The sequence below is a fragment of the Mirounga leonina genome, unplaced genomic scaffold (assembly GCF_011800145.1).
Source record: "Mirounga leonina isolate KUSES-001 unplaced genomic scaffold, KU_Mleo_1.0 Mir_169, whole genome shotgun sequence".
Classification (NCBI taxonomy): Eukaryota; Metazoa; Chordata; class Mammalia; order Carnivora; family Phocidae; genus Mirounga; species Mirounga leonina.
The window spans coordinates 21,317,657-21,340,646 of record NW_023270431.1 but is presented as its reverse complement, the minus strand read 5'-3'; the positions used below and the strand labels follow the sequence as shown (position 1 = coordinate 21,340,646).

Here is a 22,990-nt window from a genome sequence, read left to right as displayed (position 1 = left end):
TTTGGGAACTTCTATGACACTGGTCTTGAAATCATTTTTCCCTTTGTGATGACCAGCTCAGGAAATTGTTTCATCTTGCTCAGGATATAATACCCCACCTTTCCTCTCAGGCAACAAATGTAATGTTTTTTTATTATGTTAATCACCATCTATTACATCATTAGTTTTTGATGTAGTGTTCCATGAGTCATTGTTTGCATATAACTTTTTTTTTTTTTTAAGATTTTTTATTTATTTATTTGACAGAGAGAGAGATAGCTAGAGCAGGAACACAAGCAGGGGAAGTGGAGAGGGAGAAGCAGGCTTCCTGCCGAGCAGGGAGCCCGATGTGGGACTCGATCCCAGGACCCCGGGATCATGACCTGAACCGAAGGCAGATGCTTAATGACTGAGCCACCCAGGCGCCCTGCATATAACTTTTTAAAAATTCAGCTATGTCACCATGAAACAGTTGGCCACCACTAGGCTTACATATAGGCTGAGAAGGTTTTTCACCAGAATAACAACTCCCAGAACTTAAATCTACTAGAAGCAGCAAGGATGGCACAATTTTAAAGGGCATGTGGTTCAGATAATTTTCACTAAGCTCATACAAGAGGTACCTTCCTACCTATTAGTTCCTACTGCATTAGATCAAAATAACACAAGTTCTTCCTATAGCAAATACAATAGGCATGGTCTCATGAAATGAAAGAGGAAACACAATGGAAATAAAAAGAATGCTTTATGTTCTGCATAGTTTTATTAGATATCTTATTGCATTTTTATGTTATCTACAGATTTTTTAATGAGCCAATGTTGGGTTCCATGGCAAAGGATCTTCATTGCTCTTTTTCACTGACCCTATTCCTGAAGTTCCAAATATTTTTGAAAATGCAAATACCTTTCTCCCATATACTGGAAAAGAATCTAAAATGGTTTATCACCACCACTTGGCATTGCCCAAATCCAATTCTTCCCATCAGAACAACTGAACTTCCTATGTCATCCCTACTCTTCCAGCAGTATTAAGAATGAGTAAAAAAGAATGTGTATACATTTTCCATTTAGACATCACTGTAAAAAAAAGGCTTATTGTAATTGTATGACAGGGATTTTACACTTCTAAACTGGTTTTAAAAAGGAATATAACTTACAAGCCAGACATTAAGCTTTGTTTTCTCGTCTTTGATATTCTTTCACACTAATTCATAGTCTTGGGAGAAGGGGGAAAACCAACACACTTTTATTGTATCTGTAAAAGAAATGAAGTGAGCAAAGCATTTGCATTATTTATTTCACTGGTAATAGCCACGACTTTCATATTCATCCCTAACCCATAAGAAAATAAAACCTAAGTATGATTGCATATAGTTTATATGCATACATTACCCATATATGCATTCATATATATATGCATATACATACACACATAAATCTCAAAATGATACTTTGGTTTATGCTTGGATTCATGGGCAAAAAATTGGTAATATTTGTGCACTCCATGAGAAGAAAAGGAACTTGATGCTTTCATGCTCTTTATCATCATCCTAGGTCATTTTTATGCATTCTACCCCAATCATAAAAATATACTGTGTTACCAGAATTAACCTGCACGTTACCTCCATAGGTAAAGCACGCTCTCGCAAACCTCTCCAGCTGGTGGTTGGCACTCTGACACCAAGCTCCGTATTCCTATCCTGGGGTTTCCTCATTAACCCACACCATGACTGGACATTACCAAGTCACTGTCCCAATGACAGGTAATTCATCCTAACAAAGGATTTTTTTTTTTTTTTAACCTGAAAATTCGCTCTTGCTTTTAGTAGTATCTGTACATGCTTTGGAAGAATATATAAATATCAGGGGCACCAGCTGGGTCACCCATTAGCTATACACCTTGTTCTGGGTGTGAGAGGAAGGAAGATACTAAGTGAGGGTCCTTGAGAGAGTTATCATCTACCTGAATAGAAAACACATGCAAGCATTTTTTTTTCCCCCAAAGAATAAAGTACAAGGGAGAATGAGCCAAATAGCAAGTGGGGAGTATCAGTGAGAAGAGTAATAAAAGCTCAGAGGATGAGGCACAAGACAATTAGGAAAGATGATTAAAAGTTGGAAATGCTGACCTTTGGTTTGACAGTTGAAGAAGTGTTAGAAGCAGTAGTTCTCAAAGGGTGGCCCCAAACTAAGCAGCATCAAAATCAGTTGGGTTCATTTCTCAAGGCCCCCTCCAGATCACTGAATGAGAAGCTCTGAAGGTGGGGCCCAGTAATCTGTGGTTTTACAAGCCCTCTGGAAGATTCTGATGCCGACTTACATTTGAGAATCACTGGTTTAGAGAACTGGAGAGTAACTCACAGGGCGAGATGTAGACCGAGGAAAAGCACAGGTTTGGAGATGGAGCTCCTATCTTCCTTAGCAGGACAAAATAAGAAAATCTAAGTATATTTTTAAATGAAGGCCATTCATCCACTCAGCACATATATTTGGCATGGTCTATATGCTGGGCAGTGTACAACATGCTGAAGCTGGGAAATAAAATGGTTATTTATCATAAATATTTACTACATTATCTTTAAAATTCAGAACTTTGCATCTGATGAGCATTCCAAACTTTCAAGCTTCAACCAAGGCATTTCATTAATTTTTTTTAATTTTAAAAAGACTCAAAGTGATTTTTAAATTGTAAAAGTTTGATTTCTTTTCTAAATAAAAAATATGTTGTTGAGGTATAATTTAAATCCAGTACAATGCACAGCTTGATCAGTATCCTATGCTCCATCGGGAAATAGAACACTGTCATCCCTCCAGACAGAACTTTCCTCAAGAAGCAACCACTGATGTGATTTCTATCCCTGTAGATTAGGTTGCCTAATCTATAATTACACATAAATGGAATCATACACTATGTTGGTTTTTTGTGTCCATTTGTTTGCATTCAGCATGTTTTTGGGTTTCATTGATAACATTGCAGGTATTAATAGTTCATTCTTTTTTTTTATTCTTGAGTAGTATTCCATTATGTGAATATTCCAGCATTTATTATCTATTCTCTTGTTGGTGGATACCTAATTATGTTTGTTTTGGATTATTATGAATTTAGACTTTATAAATGTTTTTGTAGGAGCTTTGTAGACATATCTTTTAATTTTTCTTAAATAAATACCTAGGAGTGGAATTGCTGGGTCATGGGAAAATGTATATTTAATTTTTTTTTCTGCCTGACTTTTCCATTTATACTCCCACAGACAATATGAGAGTTCAGATTGTTCCACATCCTCACCAGCATTTCATGCTGTGAACATTTTGCATTTTCTCTGTTCTAGTGTAGCAGCATCTTGTTAGAGTTTTAATATGCACTTCTCTTGTACTAACAATACTGAGCACTTTTTCATACAATTTTTTGGCTTGATCTCTCTTGTGTGGTGTTTTATTTTTATTTGTCTAAATTGAATTATAAAGAAGCACCTTTAAAAATGTTTGTAAGCTCTCAAGAGTACCTTTCATATGACTTTGATTAGGAAATCTAGACTAAGAACAATAATAGATCTTCCTTCACATGTTCATAGTTCTGAAGGAAGAAATTATTGGAAAAAGCCATGTAGAAGATATTGTCAAAACCAATTTTTTTTTTAAATAAGCTTGAGAAGTTTCAAAGAGTCTGAAATGTTCCTTTATCATCCACCACTAAGTCCGTAACTTATTTTGTTTGGAAAATGGACTCTTAAAAGAACATGTTTTCTTGTGATAATTCCAGCTTTACAGGGTTGGTCCAGAATGCCAGTGCTGAGAAAAATAACATTTATGGATTGCTTTCTTATTCCTTTTCATTTTCTTTAGTCTCTAATTTAAAAAGACCAAAAAGGGGGGTGGGAAAGAAGAAAGGAAATTTGGTGCTCTTGCAGCAAAATGCAGCTGATTTTAATAGTTATTTACCTTGCTTGATAAAATTCATGAAGTTTGGTGACGTGCAAATTCATAGAAGCTTTGGATATGATTTCTTCCTCTGTCCTCAAACTTTTCCTTCAATTTCACTTGGTCCTACCCCTTCTTGAAAGCATTTATCTGATGCTAATTTTAATTGATGGATGTTGCCATAGTTTTATAGCATAAGGAGAGGAGCAGATGATCTGGTAAAGCTAGGATATTAACAAGGCAACTGATTAGAAGACCCAAGCTACTCAAACCATGCATGTACCTTTCCCTCACCCCCTTGCTCACACACTCTGGCTTTGCTCTTCTCATCAAATAGATGGAGTCATGCCCATCAAATCACACTAGTCAAAATCAATAATTCTACTTAGAATAAAGTTTTTTAAATGATTCAATAATAGCATATCGAGATGCTTGGAAACTTTCAATTCTGAATGAGTGGGACAAGCAAGGTACCCTCGACAGAAATAGGGGACTCTTAAGACATAAGTAAAAGGGAAGAATTCAATGGTGATGCCTGAAAAAAAGCACTTTGAGTACTTGTGGATTTCATTTACGCATGCCTCCCTTCTTCCCAGTTAATAAAGAATTGACATTTAAAGTCTTGGTGGAATCTGAGAAAAAATAGTAGTCCTTGTTTAAAAGCTCTGGAACTACTGTGCATGTTATAAACACCCAAATAAATCCACCAGGATTCTAAATCAATGTAATTAGAAGCAGACTTGCAGAAATCTACCCCTACATGATGGTGGGTTTTTTTGTTTGTTTGTTTGTTTTGTTTTGTTTTAGAATTTCAACTAAGCCAGTAGGTTAGAATAAGGAGTAGTAGCTATAGGGAATGATCACTTCTTGAAAACTGGAAGATTAATATGCTGAATTTTTCCTTCAGGAGTACCTTTTTAAAAAATCATTGGAATCTGAATGCCCTTGGCTTGCTACAGGAACACTTACTGGTGTCATTGTAATCCATCAGATTCTATATTGGCACCCTGCGTAAAGTCTCTGATTTAAAAAAAAAAAAAAATCAGTTCTCATTGATTCATACAGCCCCATTTATCCTATGAAAAGCAAATAATTTATTGGGAATTTTTTCTCTTTATACTTTGATTTTGGACTTTCTGTATCCAAGTCCTGTGTAGTACGTTTCCAGGGAGAAAACCGCTATGGAGTATTAATGGAGTATCACTTTATCCTTCATGACACGTGGCTCTATTCCTGTTTGCACAGGGTCCATATGGGTATCCATGATCTTAAATCCTTTTCTGAATCCACATTGGAAAGTAGATGTGCTTAATTTATAGTTTTTATTCTTAATAGGCTTTGAATGGAAGAATGTACACATTTGTGCTCAATATATCTAAGGTCCAAAGAAAGCTTTCCAAATTGGCTCAAATGAAGAGTAAAACATGTTTTTAACCAAAATGTATTTCCTCATTAATAGCTTACTTTTTCCTTCCCATGTTTCCAGCTTGTTAAAGTGTTCAAGATTGCTTCAGTTCTCACTCCTTTGCCAACTTATTAAAGCTTTATGATTTGTTTAGAATCATTTTCACATTTTCTAACACTTTCATTTGTACTTATTTACAGTTAATGTAGAACGAGGCCTTTTCGGCCAGTCCAGAGCAGGCCCTTGCCTTTCTATTTGTTCCCCACTTGTTTTTAAGAAGTGAATATTTTTGATGTCTGTGCATTTTCACTTGATTGAACTCATTGCCTTGTTACCCATTCGTCTTTCCATGTAAACTTTAAGCTCTGTGAGGACAGGGACCATGTGTATCTTAACCGGCTTTATCTTCCCAGTCCCTGGGTCAGCATCTGGCACATAGTAGGCCTTCAGTAAATATTTATACTCAGTGAATAAAGAGTAAAATGCCCGTGTTTTCACATCGATGTCTCACCATTACTTCAAACTTAAGGTGACAAAATCAAACACCTACTATTTCTTCTTGATAATCAGCTCCATTTCTTAGTACTTTCCAAAGTACCTTAATTCTTCTGTTCGTTCCTACTTGAAACTTGATTCATTTATTCATTTTTTATTTGTCCTCTCCTATAGCTAATGAGCCCCCAGGTTCTCTGAGTTCTGCCTTGGGCAAGTACATCAACGTCTTCTATCTCTCCATGTCCATGCCAATGATTCTCATTCAGACACTTGTCACCTTACTGTGGTTCCTGGGGATCACATCCAGGCTACTTTCCCTGGCTCCTTTCCTACCGCAATCCATCCTGGCTTCTGCAATGCCAAGGAAATTTAGATTATCCACCATCAGCTCACTCTTTCTTCACCTCAGATTTCTCTTTCTTCTCTTCTTTCCAAGGAACCCCTTTCTGACTTCAGACAGTGCTCACCATCCCGTCCTGTCCACGCTCTGTAAGCTTGCACTCTCACGCTGGTGCCCTCACTGCCCTTGGGGCCCTGCCTCCTGCTTGCTAATATGTTTGTGATTTCCCCATCCCAAAACACCTTCTTTCAATCCTGTTCTCTCTTCCAAGGGATTTTTCAATCTCTTAATTCCAGAACTCTCTTATTCCCAGTTTCCATACCCGCCCCCGCCCCCAGTCTTTATTCCTTTTCAGTGGCTTCCCTTCCCTTTCTAACACTCCACTGAAATATCTCTTTGTGGTCACCAATGATCAATTAATTGCTAAATCCAGAAGAGTTTTCTCCGTTCTTACCCTTTCTAACCTCTCTGTGGAATTGGTGGCCATCTTCCTTTTTTGACATTATACATATATTTAAGCAGGCTCCAGGCCCAGTGTGGAGCCCAGTGCAGGGTTTGAACTCATGACCCTGAGATTAAGACCTGAGCTGAAATCAAGAGTCAGATGCTTAACCGACTGAGCCAACCAGGCACCCCTTTCTGACATTTCTATTTAGGTTTTCCTCTTAGCCTTTTCCTCCTCTCTTGTGTTAATTTGTTATCCTACCTCCCCAAATGGAATAGACTTTTATCCTTGGATCTCTCGTCTTTGTTTCCCCCTTATCCCATCTGTGCTGTCTTTAACTATCACTTCCAAGTAGAACAGTGCTTCTCAAACTTTGTGCACACAAATCACATAGAAGACCTTCTTACAATGCAGATTCTGACTCCAAAGGCCTGAGGAGCCTGAGATTCTGCATTTCTAAAAGGTAACAGGAAGTGCTGATATTGCTGCTGTCCTGAGAGCAGTGGGAGTGACAAGGATGTAAATGCTTCCAGTGCTGACATCTGACCTTGACTCATTTCCAAGTTTCTAAGACTGTATTTTTAGTTGATGGAATTCTCTCCATTACAGGGGCCACATAATGTGGTTAGTACCTCAGACTCCAATTAAATTCATATTTTCTATACTACCAAAAGAACTCCTTTCTATTACTTTAATTTTCTTTAAGTTTAGAAATTCAGTTTGGGTTTGTATTTACACTCTTCTTAGCACCCATGTCGCACAAGGAATCCAGTCTCATCAATTCTTCTGTAGAAATATCACTTTGATCTATTTTCTTCTCTTCATTTCGTTTCTTCCACGATTCATTTCTTTGTTCTCTCCTACCTGGATTATAATGCATTAATTGAGATTCCTCCTTCCAATTTTTCCCGAATTCTTCCACTGCTGATAAGTCTAGCCTCCTTCATCACTGCTCAACTTTATTCACCAGCTGAAGAATCTCCACCAGCTCCCCACTGCCTGGTAAAAGAAACTGTAGAATCTCTCCTGCAGTCTATCTCTAAGAATATGAGTCCTGCTCCTGCCATGAGCTTTAAATCTGGACTACTTTGTTTTCCTGGACCTATGTAAGATGTCCTGCTTTAAATCACACCTCTAAGATGGGATTTAAAATGTGGTCTGTCCATTTCAAAAGTTCAGGCCACCTAATGCTGTACCTAGCCACCCTCAGGACCCTGTGCTTTTCACCCCGACTTTTTTAGTTCTATCCATTTGTACACCTACCTCCTCCCCTCACTCTACTGTGAGCTCATTTGTGAAGTTTTCACGATGCCCTGCTCCTCTTCCAGTGCATGTGGATCCTAGCATCATGCTTTATAATAGTAGGTCTCAACAAAGGTACAAATGAATAAGTAGGTGGAATGTTCAGAGCAAGCCTTAAAAATCATCTGGTCAGGGGCCCCTGGGTGGCAGTCAGTTAAGCAACCAACTCTTTATTTTGGCTCAGGTCATGATCTCAGGGTGATGGGATCGAGCCCTGTGTGGGGCTCATGCTCAGCACAGTGTCTGCTTAAGATTCCCTCTCCTCTCTTCCTCTGCCCCTCCCCCACCTCAAATAAATAATCTTAAAAAAAAAAAAATCTGATCAGGCCATCTAGCTCTTGAACCTCTTCTGCAACATCTCCCATTCAGAGTCCACAGTGAGTATTTCCAGCAATGGTAACAGCATAGATATGGAGGGTAAAATTCTGGTCAGATTGACCTAAGTTCAAAATCCTGTTCTATTATTAGCTGAATGGCCTTAGACAGTTACTTAAATGCTTTAAGCCTTGGGGTTTTTTAAATCTGTAAAATGGGTTAATAATAGTAATATCTCATAGAGTTGTCAGAATTTAATGAGATGATACATGTAAAATCGTTAACACAGTGTCTGGCACACAACACTCAATAAATGGAACTGTGTTTGCTATTGTTAATTTTGATATTATTTGCCTTATTTTATAACTTCCACTTCAGGCAAGCTATTCCATTTTTTTTTTTTTAAGATTTTATTTATTTATTTGACAGAGAGAGACACAGCGAGAGAGGGAACACAGGCAGGGGGAGGGGGAGAGGGAGAAGCAGGCTTCCCGCGGAGCAGGGAACCCGATGTGGGGCTCGATCCCAGGACCCTGAGATCATGACCTGAGCTGAAGGCAGACGCTTAACGACTGAGCCACCCAGGCGCCCCAAGCTATTCCATTTTAGATAGCACTAAAATCAGTAGAAACTTATTCCTTCTGTTGATTTTAAGCCAGCCACCAGTAGGTGATAAAGAAGAGAGATTTTGGAAATTTTTGACCAGCTTGAAAATTATTTTAAGAGTCCAAAGATAATAAAGACCTAAACTGGTCCCATGAGTGCTTAGAAATAGACAAGAGACAAGTAAAAGAGGAATCATGCAGGAAACCTAATTGGGCTTGAGAACTGATTAGACATGAAGGGAGAAGGTACCCGAAGTCAACAGGAATAGGAGCAGATTTGGAGAAGAATATGAGTAGATTTTAAGGTAGTTAGGAAATTCACAGAGGATTAAATCATTATATTTGATCAAAAGGTTTTATTAACAGATCAGACACCAGATTACAAAGAGATTTAGGCCTCATGAGTCATAAGAAAGTGGGATAAGGTAGATTACTTTGAAGAAATTTTGTGTTGGTGCCACCTGGGTGGCTCAGTGGGTTAAGCATCTGCCTTCAGCTTAGGTCATGATCCCAGGGTCCTGGACTTAAGCCCCATATTGGGTTCCCTGTTCAGCTGGGAATCTGCTTCTCCCTCTGCCTCTGCCCCTCTTCCTTGCTTGTGCATGCTCACGAGTGCTCTTTCTCAAATAAATCTTTAAAAAAAGAAATTCTGTGTTAAAAGATAGCAGGGATAAAAAGGCAATATTCGTTTTATTTTTGTTAGAATGAAAAATATTTAAACAGTTATTCAACTCAGAGAGTGAGTGAATGGAATAAGGAAATGGTATAAAATTACCTAGATGCTTATGTGTTGGCAGAAGGGAGAACCCTGGAATCAGGGGCGGGGGGGTGGGCAGGGAGGGCATGATAGGGAGAGACACTTTGAGAAGAATGGAGTGAGGACAGAATTTCTATCAGCAGTCACCAGTCTCCACAAGGCAAGAAGCAAAAATACAGAGGGGGTGTCAGGAAGTGTCCTTTGATATGAAGAGAGCAAAACGTGTGGAATAGATGTTTTAGGAAATATAATGGTAGCTAATTACATAGAAACAGAAACATTGTCGAAAAAAGCATAGAAAGCCCAAATGATAGCCAACCACATGCATCAAGCCAGGCTGGTTTGTGAAAGGACTAAATTTATCTTGATATTACTCAATTTCTGTTCTTGCTAATTTATTGCCAGTTATTTCATAAATTTTGTTTATGGGGTTTCTATCCTGTGTTCTGCCTCTGTGTTTTATTGGAATAAAATGTCTAATATGCAGCTACAGTCATCTTTTAGGAACAGAAAGGATCTCAAAGATTGTCTAGTCCACCCCCGTTCTCTTTTGAGGGAAAAAAGTGATGAATAAGTGGGCAAAGACTCCCATGAAAGCAGGCTACTAGTTTGGAGCTGACAAATATCCAAGCCAAGCCTCTACCTGCCTTCTCCACATTTTGAGGAGCTAAGGATTTTGTTTAAGCTACAATAACCATTATTGTCAGTGTTCATACTATTAGGGATATGTAAGCAGAGATAATGGTATTTGAACCAAACACTACCTTCAATAGTTCCTTACCACTTAGGACACGAGATGTTCTTGTTCTTAAAGTCCAAGTTGCTAGAGGCAGGCTTTCCAGGAGTCTGATCTGATGACCTTCACTGACTGCTACCTGTATCTTTACTAGACTTGTTGCACTTGTGTCCAAATTGAATCATCCACAGAAAAGGGTGCAATCAATATTTGATCCTGAGTATCCTCTGACAATAATGGGAAGTCTGTGACTCCATGTTATGGTAAATATACACTGAAATAATAAACCTTACGTAATGTTAAAAAGGAATTAGAATTGTCCTCTTCACTTCTAGGTCATTTTACCTGTCTTTTTTCATCTCCTTTTGCCAAGCACCATAGTAGAAAGACAGTCCAGTGCAATGCTGAAGGTATTAGCTTATGAGTCAGAAAACAGCCATTTGCCTGGCTCTGTCACTGATTATCAAAACCTAGACACTTACCGTCTCTCATTTTCTTCTATGATAATTCTTATTCTCTCTTCAGAGTTTATTGTATGAGTAAACTGAAACACACTGTAAAATCTTAAGTCTTCTGCAGATGTTCAATGTAGACATTTATTGTATTTTCCTTCAGTTTGCATTGATTCTATAGGAATGTTGAGTTTGGTAAGTGAAACCTTACACAATGACACATTGAAAAAGATCATTGTAAACTTGATTGCTTAGATCAATGTTTTTTGGTGATGGAGTTATTGTCCATTTAGAGTAATTATATTCTAATTTTAGATGACCCCACGAGCACCCAAGTATCTGTCTTATTCATTCCACAAATATTTATGGAAAACCTGTGTGCTCGGTTTCAGCTTTGCTTATTATCATAAGACCTAAATCCAACTTTGAAATCAAGGAAATGTGACTTATTACTTTACACCAAATAGTCTTATTGACTCTTTTAACACTTAGAACTTGCCTATAATATACAGTTATCAATTAAGCCACTGTTGACAAGGATAACCTCTCTGAAGCAGAAAAGTTAGCTGCCTGTACGTTTATTTTTCCTGACAAACTTGTATCAGAGAGAGTATTTCAAATGCTTTGTGATCAAGATAAAAAAAATTGCACAATGGATTTTTTTTTTTTTTTAACATGTGGGTAAGTTCGTAGAGCATTTTTATACCATTTCATTCCTAGAAAGATGATATAAAATCAAGCTTATGTAGAACCCTGGAATCTGGCCTTTGGTCATTATGTTAGCAGCGTGCCAACCACCGCCCCCCCGCCATCATGTGAGGAATTGAGACATGTATCCAAAGTAGAGCTGCATAATTGTGGTAGCCCATCTGGTCTGATTTTAGCTTCTCTGCACTTCTCTGACATTGCATGGTATCCAAGGCAAGGAAAAAACAATAAAAATTCCATGCAGCATACTTGTCAATAAATGTTTCATAGATTTCTGTTGATGTTTCAACTCACAGGACACAGAGGATTACTATTCTATACTGTTCATTCCCAGTAGCAGTTAATATTTTGGCTGAACAGCCTCCTTCACTCATTCTGGCTTTTGCTCCTTTGAAATTGGAGACTGGAGCCCTGACAGTAGTTTTACTAGAAAGAAGGAAGCATATCAGTAGCTTGTAACTAGTAGGAAAATAGTCTGAATATACAAATACATTCAGGATACAAATATACAGAAACATAGAAAATCATCCCCGGTCTGTATTTGTTAAACAGTACCACCCCCGCACCCCCCCGACCCCCCCGCTGACTTCACAGGCATTCAATGTGTGCGTTTGCAGAGGGTCCCCTACTTCAAAGGGCCCATGCTTGGTTTAATGCTCTACTGTCTTTGTCTTGAAATTCTTAACCATTTTTTAATAAAGGGTCCCATGTTTTCGTTTTGGAATGCGCCTCATAAATTGTGCAGCCAGTCCTGGCCCTTGTTTCCGGAGATTCTGGGTAATTGTGTTTGTGTAGCATCAACAGCTTGTGCCTGGCGCTTAGAGATGGCAGTAAATGTTTTTAGCATGAGTATATGAGTGATGTTATAAGGCTTTAAATAAAAGCAACCAGCCTGAACCTCAGCCCATTAAATTATGCTAGGGTTGGGCGCCTGGGTGGCTCAGTTGGTTAAGCGACTGCCTTCGGCTCAGGTCATGATCCTGGAGTCCCGGGATCGAGTCCCGCATCGGGCTCCCTGCTCGGCAGGGAGTCTGCTTCTCCCTCTGACCCTCCCCCCTCTCATGTACTCTCTCTCATTCTCGATCTCTCAAATAAATAAATAAATCTTTAAAAAAATAAAATTAAAAAATTAAAAAAAATAATAAATTATGCTAGGGTGGGGAGTGGGAGAGAGGTACTAAATTTTTTAGAGAAAATTTAAAATAGAAGAACTGAAAATAATGCAACAAATACCTATGTGTCCATCAGCATACCTGACAGGTATTATTTTATTTACTGAAAATGTTTATTTACAAAAAAAAAGCAGATGAAATTTACCTGTTGGCCCCACTTCTAATCTCATTTATCTCACTGGGAACTAAAGCTCCAACACAAATATTAGATCCTTACAGTATTTGTTGTCCCTTTACACTGCCAGCAATAATATATGGTAACGTAGTTTTTTTGTGAGCGTTTCGGTATTTATGTAAATCGTATGAGACTATATGTATTATCTTGTAATTTGCTGTTTTCATTCAATATTTTGCTTGTAAAATCTGTTCATACTGATACACGTAGCTCTAGCTCATTCATTCTTGTTACCATGTACAGTACTAATGAAATCCCCTGTCCTGATCTGCTGTCCCACCTAGTGAGGCTGTTTAGAGCATTGTCAAGAGGAGTCTTTGTATTCTGGTTCTGCCACTGTATTCTGGTTCTGCCACTAGGTGGGTAACAATGGTCAGATTAAGTGATCTTTCTGAATCCCTTGTTTTCACATTTATAAAATGGGATTAGTAACTTCTACCACTTAAGGTGACTTTAGGACAATTAAATGAGATAATATATATAAAACCTTGCATCTGATACAAGCGCAAAAAAAGGGGTGAGGATTATCATTACTTTACCATATATATGGCTGAATATTACCAAGCCCTAGACGTATACGTAACCATGATCTTAAATTTGCATTGTTTCATTTTTTTTCATTGTACCCTTAGCTTGGCTTTGGTCTTGATTCTATTTTTATAATGATAAGAAAATGTTACCCTTAGAATGCAGTCCTCGATACAACTTAAGAGTTTCAGGTCCCCCTTTTACAAAATTGAACAATACTACATTGTTGGACATTCTGTGGCATAAACCCATGCAGTTCCAGGTTTAAACCCATCCAGCTATAAAACTACAATATGACGCACTTACAAAATTATATCTATGCTCTGCTCTATGCATAACTGGAAAAAAATGAACATCCAGCATTTTCCAACTTTCCTTTTGCAAAGTAGCAAATAATAGAACTGAGAGGTCTGAATTCTGTCAGTTCGTGCGCTGCTGCATGCGCTCCAACTCAGGATTAGAACTTAAAATAAGTACACACTGAGCTATTTTTTTTCACGTTCTCTACAATTTCTAAAAAAAATAACAGAAGCCAGTATTAAACAGTCTTTGAAGTAGTCTGTGGTGTATTAAGAAACTCGAAATAGCCTTCTGAACATCCCTGTGAATTTCAAGCGTCGTATTTTGGTTATTCAACAGATACTATACGATTCGCTATAGAGAAAAGGATAAGGAAAAGAAATGGGTTTTTCAACTCTGTCCGGCCACTGAGACAATTGTGGAAAATCTAAAACCCAACACAGTTTATGAATTCGGAGTGAAAGACAATGGAGAAGGTGGAATTTGGAGTAAGATTTTCAATCACAAGACTATTGTTGGCAGTAAGTACCTGGAACTGCTTCAGTGAGCTTTCTGTAATTCTTACTTTTTTTCCTAAGTACTGAATTTTTAATTATTTTATTCTTAAATATGAGATGAGTTTATTCCCATCCTCTAGTACTTAAAAAAAAAAAAATACAAAAGCGAACAGAATTTGAGTATTGGTATTTCAGAACCCTTTATATTAATGTGTGGTTTTTTAAACAAAAAAAAAAATGATAAGCTGATGTTTGATGCCTCCATTGATAACAGTTCTTTGGCCATTGTAGTATTTTAAATCAATCTCAGATCTATGAGCACCAACTGAGTGAAAACAGCAGTAATGTGTGCAGGTGTTTGGAATTGAAAGCTGGGCCAGTAAAAGTGAACATAAAAAGACTGCAGGGGGCCCTGGGCTCTCTTCCTGTGATCCCTTCATTCAAACTTCATTGGAATCAGTGTTTTAAATGATAGCAAACAAATAAGATGATTAACAATGTCAGAGTTAGAACAGGAGTTACAGTTCTTCATAATGAGTAGGAAGAATTAATTTAGGAACACAAAGAATGAAAATAATGTTATTTTCTCCTTGTTTCTGTCAGGTAAAAAAGTAAATGGGAAAATCCAGAGCACCTATGACCAAGTCCACACAGTGGTAGGTACCAGGTTATTCTCAGGAATGTTTTTTAGCAATTTTGTCTGCATTATGTTTTTGTTGTTGTTGTTTTTGTTTTGTTTTTATAAGGAAATCAGTCTGTTAGGAAGTGTTGAAATGGGATTAACTGGCTCTGGGGCTTTGTGTAAAGTACTTAATGCTTTAGGCATTTGCTAAGTTTAGAGCTCTAAAGTACTGATAATCAATGTAGTTACTCAAGTATTTCCATATTCCAGGTGTTTTTGAGGTTATGCTTATTATCTTCTGTGCAGTGGATTGTTTTTTAGAATAACATGTTTCCAGAGTGAATTTGGACATGCTCTGTTTTCATTGGTATTATTCATTTCTGTCCTCCGTCCTCTTCCCTCTATTATCTCACATCCTACTTAAAAAAGCCAACCTTTTCCAAAACAATGAAGCAACTGGCTTGGTTTTTTTCCTGTGCCTAGCCTCTCGTGCAGTAAATATCTGCACATCTTACGTGCCTGACAATCCCCCCATCTAGACCTCTCCCCGCTTCTCTCTCACTACAGAAACTCAGTCCCTTGTTCTCTCTTTCCCTCCACTTGTCAAAATCTCTTCTCAGGAAGCACCATCCCAGTTATGTACTACTTGTTATAAATGCAACCTATTGTTATAACAACCACAGAGATATTTGCATCTTAAATCATATACGCAATTATAAAGTGAAGACCATTATGTCCTGAGCAGGTAAAGGAGGCATCAACATTCTGAAAACTTCCTAATATATATGATCAAATTTCTTTCTAGAAAGGTTGTGCCACTTTACAATCTTGCTATCAATGTATCAGAGTTACCTTGCTATTATCAACATTATTATTATCCTGATTATCAACATTCTATTTCCATCACTAAATTTTCAGCTAATGTAATAGTGTAAAATGGTTTTTTAAATCTCTATTTCTCTGATTTCTAAAATAGCAGTACTTTCTTTACTTGTTTATTAGCCATTTGTCTTTTCCATTTAATGACCTTTAGTTTTAGTTCTTTATTGGGAGTCTTATGGGTTTTATTGAAGAGTTTAGTTCTAAAATTTAGTTCTTGGGAATCTCATGGGTTTTATTAAATAGTTTAAAGACTATAGATTAAAGAATATCTACTCTTTGTGATCTCATCGAGGAACATTATTCTCACATTTGTTACCAATTTTGTTTATGGGAATTTTTGAAATAGGCAAGTCTTAAAATTTGTTTAATCAAATTATTTGTCTTTTCCATTGTCATATTTTCAATTGCATTATATTTTAGAAAGCCCTTCCCTATCCAGGGAGCAAATATTTCCCTATTTTGCTTTTAGTTTTATAAGTGGTTTGATTTTGTGATAATTAAACTTTATATGAGTTTTATTTCACTATATTGCAGGTAGTAAGGTTATGTACTGACTCGGTTCTGCTTTTTTTTTTTTTTTTTGCAAACAATCATTTGGCCTAGTACTAAGTATTGAGTTGTGCCATTCCTTATTAAGGTCCCTCTGGCTTTGTCTCTCTTAAATCCAATCACAGGGAATAGAGTTGCTCTTTGTTTCTCTTCTAGAACAATCCCCACTCGTGTTGTGAATGGTTACCTAGGAGCTATATCTTATCTCTCACCCTCTTGGCTGTCCTGCTGTGTCTTACATGTGACTCAATGATGTCATTTCTTTCCTTTTTATCAGTAATCATATCCCAATAATGTCTTGTGGCAGAATATTTCATCTAGTGAGAGTTAACTCAGCAAAATTGGGAAGGATTGTTGATGTTTACTCCCAAGGAATTTAATTTCTTTTTCATATCATAAATAGCCATGATAAGAAAGCCCAGGAAGAAACTTCCTGCATCTGTGACCCAGAGCCAGATATTTGATCACTTCAAGCTGTGAGGTGGAGTACCCCCAACTCCAGCCAGCTGTGACGAGCTGTGGTTTGAAACTCTTGGCTATTTCCAAAGGAAAACCCAAATTAACTGAAAAGCTATTTTAAGGCTTCTCTGTGAGACTTTCTTCATTGTCACCTTCTGGAAAGCCATCTGTGCTCTTGGGTAGCTCTGGAACACAGGAAAGTTGAAAAGGATCCACTTGGGATAGCCTTTGAGCATCTGACATGGCCACTTAGAATTGATTCTGAAAATATTTTAGAGGTATATTCTCATCCAAATAAAGTCAGTATCAATCCAAATATTCAGACAGACATCTCTGAGACTGCTTGGAGAAGGCAATATTTTAAGAGATATGAAATAAATTTACTTTTAGAGTTTTAAGCAAAAGATACCTTGAGAAATGCTTTCATTCACCTGTACATGCTTACACCTAAAACTTATATGCAGCAAAAACTTAGCGGATATTAAAGAAGCCCCATCTTAAGCATCTGGTTACATTATATATGTGATTCATGTATCTAAGGATACATGTTGGGCTGGCAAGCCCGGGTGTGCAACATATAGCAGACGTCTCTTCTGATTGGTTGGTGCCTTTGTTCTACCACTTGTTAAATAGTTTCAGTATCACCCCTACCTGCCTATACCTCCAGAAAAATAGGGAAAAGGTGCATAAACAAAATGGTGATTCTTTCTATATAAATTGCGTTACTTGAGATCCATGATCTTGTGAAAGAAAAAACACATTTATCATAATTTTTGCTCTTTCATTCTTGTTGAGAATCTAGAATACTCTTTTTATGGAGGCGAAACCTAATGTTTACTATTAGGTTTTATTTTTATATATGATATAATAAAAATGGTAGAAGTGAATTCCCTTATATATATATATATATAAAATGATTCAATCAAGAACAATCGCTGAAAGGACCTAATTTTACTACATTTGAAAGGACGTAATTTTAATACATTATGTCTATTTTTTAAAAAAACTTAATTATCTTACTAGTTCACTAGCTAAACAATCATTTTTTAATGATTGTGTTTATTTATTTATTTGAGAGAGACAGAGGAATGCACAAGCAGGGGGAGCAGCAGAGGAAGAGGGAGAAGCAGGCTCCCTGCTAAGCAGGGAGCCCGGAGTAGGGCTGAATCCCAGGACCCTGGGATCATGACCTGAGCCAAAGGCAGACACTTAACTGACTGAGCCACCCAGGTGCCCCTAAACAATCAATTTTTGAAGTACATAGTACTTAACAGAGATTTTAAAATATAAGTTTATTTAATTCCAATCTCCTTAGAATAAGTGTTCCCCTAATATATGACATCTGTTTTCACCCTTCCATTTTTTTTTTCCATCAGAGATCCACCCATCTTTTTAAAAGTATGTCTCTTATTGGCAAAAAGAGAAGTGGTGCCAATTTTTAAAGTGTAACAGTTACCAGATGAGTGAGGTGAATAGGGAACAATGCCATGTGGTCCCCACCCATACCTTAAGATTGTGTACAATGAATATATCAGGTATCCTTCTGTTCTTAGCAATTGTTGTTTTAAGCAGAAACTTGAAAAATAATATTATCAAAGGTGTATGTCTCACTCCTCCCTAAACAACCAGAAATATGAAGACTTCTGCAAGTAGGACACTGGATTAAATCAATATGTTTTGTAACTTTCATTAGAACATCTTAAAAATGAATTAAAACTACAGTGTAACAGGCCCAAGTTCTTCTCATGTGGTTTGGCTCTTGAACCACTGAGGTCTGATTTTGAGCAACCCTTGCCACTCCCCAAATGGACAGCTTTTTTTATCTCAGGACCTGAAAATAAAGTTAAATCTATAGTGAATATTCTGACACCACAAAAATACCAAATAGACAAGCCTGTAAGGAAGAGCCTACAAAGAGTAGTATTAACACTACATGTATTAAAGCTGATTTTCAAAATAGTATCAGGAAGTAAATCTAATGCAGAGTGAATAGAAAGTCCCTCATCCTCTATGGTTACTACTGTTCTGGTTATTTCTAGATAAGCATAGGCTTTCCCTAACCAGGACTAAAATCAACTGAATTGGTCATCAGTTCATTGCTGTTTACCACATCAGCATCCTCTCCCCATAGAATCTCCCCACTGGATACTCAGCCACAACGTCCCTGGAAAAATGGTAGAAGTGAATTCCCTTAACTAGTCCCCCAGCTCAGGATATAGTACAACCTAGGTTCTTAAGGAACAGGATATCTTAAAAGTCGGGAAAATAAAATACCACATTTCTTCTGGGGCAGGAGGGAAATAACACTTTCTTCCTGGCATACAGTAAACACATAGAAAATAGTTACTAAATGAAGGGAGGACGAGAGTTGTGGAAGGAAGTGGTGGTGAAAGCTTGCAACAGGAATGGGAGTGAGCAAAAGCTCCACAGAAAAGAGAGCCAGCAGGGACATGGCCTAAGAGCAAAACTGGGACGACGAGGAAGGGTTACTGGTACCTTTTTAAAAAACACCGTATGTGGAACAGTTTGATTAAAATTGGGTTGCAATTGGTTAAACACTGTTAACTTGGAAATTATCACAGTATTTCATTTCTCAATGGATCCCAGTAACAGACATGTCCCTACACTTTTATAAGAAGACATAGGGAAAGGATTCACAGTGTCAGCTTCTTATTGGCAATTTAGAGCCTTCAGCATAGACATTTCAGTCAAGAGTATTCTCCTGTTGCTCCTAAAAACCCTACTTACAGAGAGGCAGCTACTTGCTCAGGAGTCCAGTCTTGATGCATCTTTGGATTGCAGATTCAGCAAGAGTGTAATTATAGGTCTAGAAAGAATTGGATTCTGCAGCTAAATTATTTCCTTGTTTTTTGGCAGCACATACTGTACATATAGTCTTGTCATCATCTTAATAGAACATTGTTAGATACTCAAGTTAGAGTTCAAAGAGAAACTTCGTGCCGTTCATGTGAAGAGTGAACTATTATCCATTTGTCCTTGTCAAAAATTGTTTAAAACAAATCATCACAGTAAAGGAACTAAAAATTAAAATAATGAAATTCCAAAGCAATCAACACAGCAACATGCAGGTGTTTCTGCTAAATTGTGATGTGTCTGAAAAACTTCCCATTCTGCAAAATGTGCACTAAATGGCAGGACTCCTAGGGATAGAGAACAAGCCATTCAAAAGTCTTTGGAACTGTAGCAATAGCTCTAACAAAAATGGTTACTAGTACCTGGAAAGATAATGTGGCTCCCGTGTGGCTGGAGGTTGGCACAGCTGGTATTTAAAATTCTCAAAAGATAAAGGCCATGTGCTGGCGACTCTTTGGCTAGAGTGGGACAGGTAGGAGTAAGGTAGACACCTGAGGCAGAGCCTTTCTGGGAAAGCATCCTGTGTACAAGGGCTCCTATTGAATTTTCTTACGATAAAGCTGAAAGAGATCCTGCTGCCAGGGTGACATCAAAGCTGAGAATTTTTTTTTCTCTCCCACTGAAGGTTATACTATTTCTACTATTCCCTCCCCCTTTGCCTGGGAAAAATTGGGTATAAATTATACTTATGTATTCTCCTATTTACCAATAGCATATAAGCTATGCAGTATACAAGCACATGTAGTAACTGAACAGACTGTTGATCAGAAAAGCTTTTCCTAATTAAAATGTAATTCATGCTTGTAAGGAATCGGGAAATAGAGAAAAGTCTAAAAAATTAATCCGTTTATAAGAAATAATCACTGATAAAAAAAACCTATGGTCTATTTCTTTCTGATAATTTGTGTATACATGTTATAAAATTAGGTTATAGTGTGCATATAATTGTAATCTTTGTATTTATATTATGCATATTTTCCACTTTGTTAAATAGATGTCAAAAATTTGAAACAGTTTATTTAATAAAAGCTCTGCTTTTGGATGATGTAGTTGTTTTGCATAGTGGTAATAATTTATATATAAGGGTGTTTAGCTTTGATTAATTCCTTAGTTTAGGATTCGATTAGATTGGGCTAGATTGTTATGGAGGAAATTACTGGGTGTGTTAGTCTATTAGGGCCGCTAGAACAGAATACCATAGACTGGGTGGCTTAAACAACAAACATTTATTTGTCACAGTTCTGGAGCCTGGGGAGTCCAAGATCAAGGTGCTGGCAGATTTGGTGTCCGGGTGAGAGCCTGCTTCCTGGTTCACACACAGCCATCTTCTTGCTGTGTCCTCACGGGGTGGAAAGGTGGAGGGATCTCTCTGGGGCCTCTTTTATAAGAGCACTAATCTCCTTCAGAGGGTGGACCCCTCAGGACTTAATCATTTCTCAAAAGCCCAACCTATAAATACCATCACACTTGGGAGTTAAGTTTTAACATATAAATTTTGGGGGGACATACGAATTCAGTCTATAGCACTGAGTCTATAGCTATAAATAGTTTTTAAAACCTGATAATAGTAAACTTCTATTTTTTGTGGTTTTTTAAACATAAGGACCTTAATACAAGAAGACAAATAGCCAACAGTAAGCTTGGTATTGTGGCCCTTCTTTGTTATGGGCACATTATTCACTAAAATGGGAGCATGTTAACAAGTCTCTGTTGCTCACAACTATAAACACCCATGTGGTAAGTATCTCACCCAGCACATCCTGGATTATTAACAGATCTGGTGCATGAGGTCCCTTTATCATGGATACAGGTTAAATCAAGCATCAACAAATCAATGTCATGCTCCCCTCTTTAACGCAGTCTAATTCTTCCTTATGTTTTTGCTTCCCTTATTTTGTTCCTATGTCTCTCCCTTGGCTCTCCCTTGAGTCCTTGGCTCACAGTTCTGTCCAGTCATGACTCCACTTTAAAGTTAACACTAAACCTGTCCCTAGTTCAAGTCACTCCATGACATCAAAACTTCCTGTGGGATGTCTGAGGCAATTTGGGAGAAGGGAGAATGCATAGTGCCCTAGGATGCCTTTCTGATTTGAGGTCCTTTGTGCATAAATATGTGCAGAATGGTTTAGAGTATGGGATTTGGAGGTAGAAATGTCTGGATCTGGGTCCCAGCTCTGCCTTCTTGGCCAAGGAGATGCTTGGTCTCAGGAGTTCATGGTAGTCGGGTTATCTGTAGCAGCAGATCTGTTATCTGATCGGGTTATCTGTAGCTGCAGCTGGGTATACTCAAACCATGGATGCTGATCAGTTTTAAAAGATAATATGTAGCTTAGCATCTTCTTGAGAGGAAATGTAAAGACAGAATTTGGTCGGGTCACATCTCAAATGAAGTGATAAATCAACTAGTAGTCAATCCACATGATTTAGTTCCTTTCATTGCAGTTTCAAGGTTAACTAAAATAATGGGAGTTCTGCAGAAACTGCTTCTTTCAAGCCTTTGGACATTTATGGGGAAAACCAAATGAGTCCAATAAAATAGAGGTAGATATATGCACTAAAGGTCTTTCCAGCAACTGTAATAACACAGGGCTACTTCCAGTTCTTTGCTCTTCGTTTTCTTTTTCTTTTTTTTTAAGTTAAAACTAACTAAAAAGCTTACTCTCTTCTCTTTTCAGCCAGCATATGTCCCAAGGAAGCTAATCCCAATAACCATCATCAAACAAGGTAATTTGTACAAGTCTGCTCTGGATGTATGTTTAGAACTATTTTTTTTTTATTTTAATTCTAGTACAGTTAACAGTTTAGAATTATTTTTCATACACTTTTCACTGAGATAATTAAACAGCGCTTTTTTTTTCTCAATTTTTCTGATTGTTTTAAAGCAAAAGTGTGAAGAAGTCAGTATGGTCTAGCATATTAGAAGTTAATAGATTATTTTGGCTCATGTACCAATAGGCCAAGTCTTGGCAAGTCACCCTGGTTGTGTTTTACCAAAGTAAAACTTTTGGTACAAAGCAACTACAATAAGTATTAAATTTTAAAAAGCCATATGAATATGTGTGGCTTTGTTCAGGATTAAGTTGGCATACATGAAGAAAATCATTAATAGGATTTTTGGATTAGTGAAATAAAAACTATGATTTAGTGCTCCTTTTAGGTAAAGACATACAGTTTCCAAGAATTATAATGTCTTATTTCAGTATGCAGTTGTTTTTGTTTTGACTTTGATTTTTAAATTATTAAAATGACTCCATTATTTTGAGAAAGTTCTTGGTAGAAGAGATTAGACACTTAAAGTAATTATTCATTTTAAGAAAACATAGTGCCTCAAGTGTATTCTCAAAACAGTGTCAGTATTGGAATAATCCAGATTCTTTGCTTTGAGAATATACATTTTCACTTTTTAAAATTTACTGTAGTAATTGCCTCACTTTGCGCTATTTCTTTAACTTGGGAAGGCTGCAGGGAATGGAGA

The 22,990-nt window shown here is 37.3% G+C and overlaps 1 protein-coding gene across 24 annotated transcripts in view; it reads left to right on the top strand.

Moving 5' to 3' along the window:
* ABI3BP (ABI family member 3 binding protein) overlaps positions 1 to 22,990 on the top strand; it is a 240,050-nt gene that overhangs the window by 85,282 nt on the left and 131,778 nt on the right. For all 24 annotated transcript variants that reach the window (XM_035015258.1, XM_035015259.1, XM_035015250.1 and 21 more), the window contains exons 4-7: positions 1,610 to 1,742; positions 13,972 to 14,153; positions 14,733 to 14,785; positions 22,191 to 22,239. In XM_035015258.1, the coding sequence (XP_034871149.1) occupies positions 1,610 to 1,742; positions 13,972 to 14,153; positions 14,733 to 14,785; positions 22,191 to 22,239 (417 nt within the window). The remainder of the gene's footprint in view (positions 1 to 1,609; positions 1,743 to 13,971; positions 14,154 to 14,732; positions 14,786 to 22,190; positions 22,240 to 22,990) is intronic.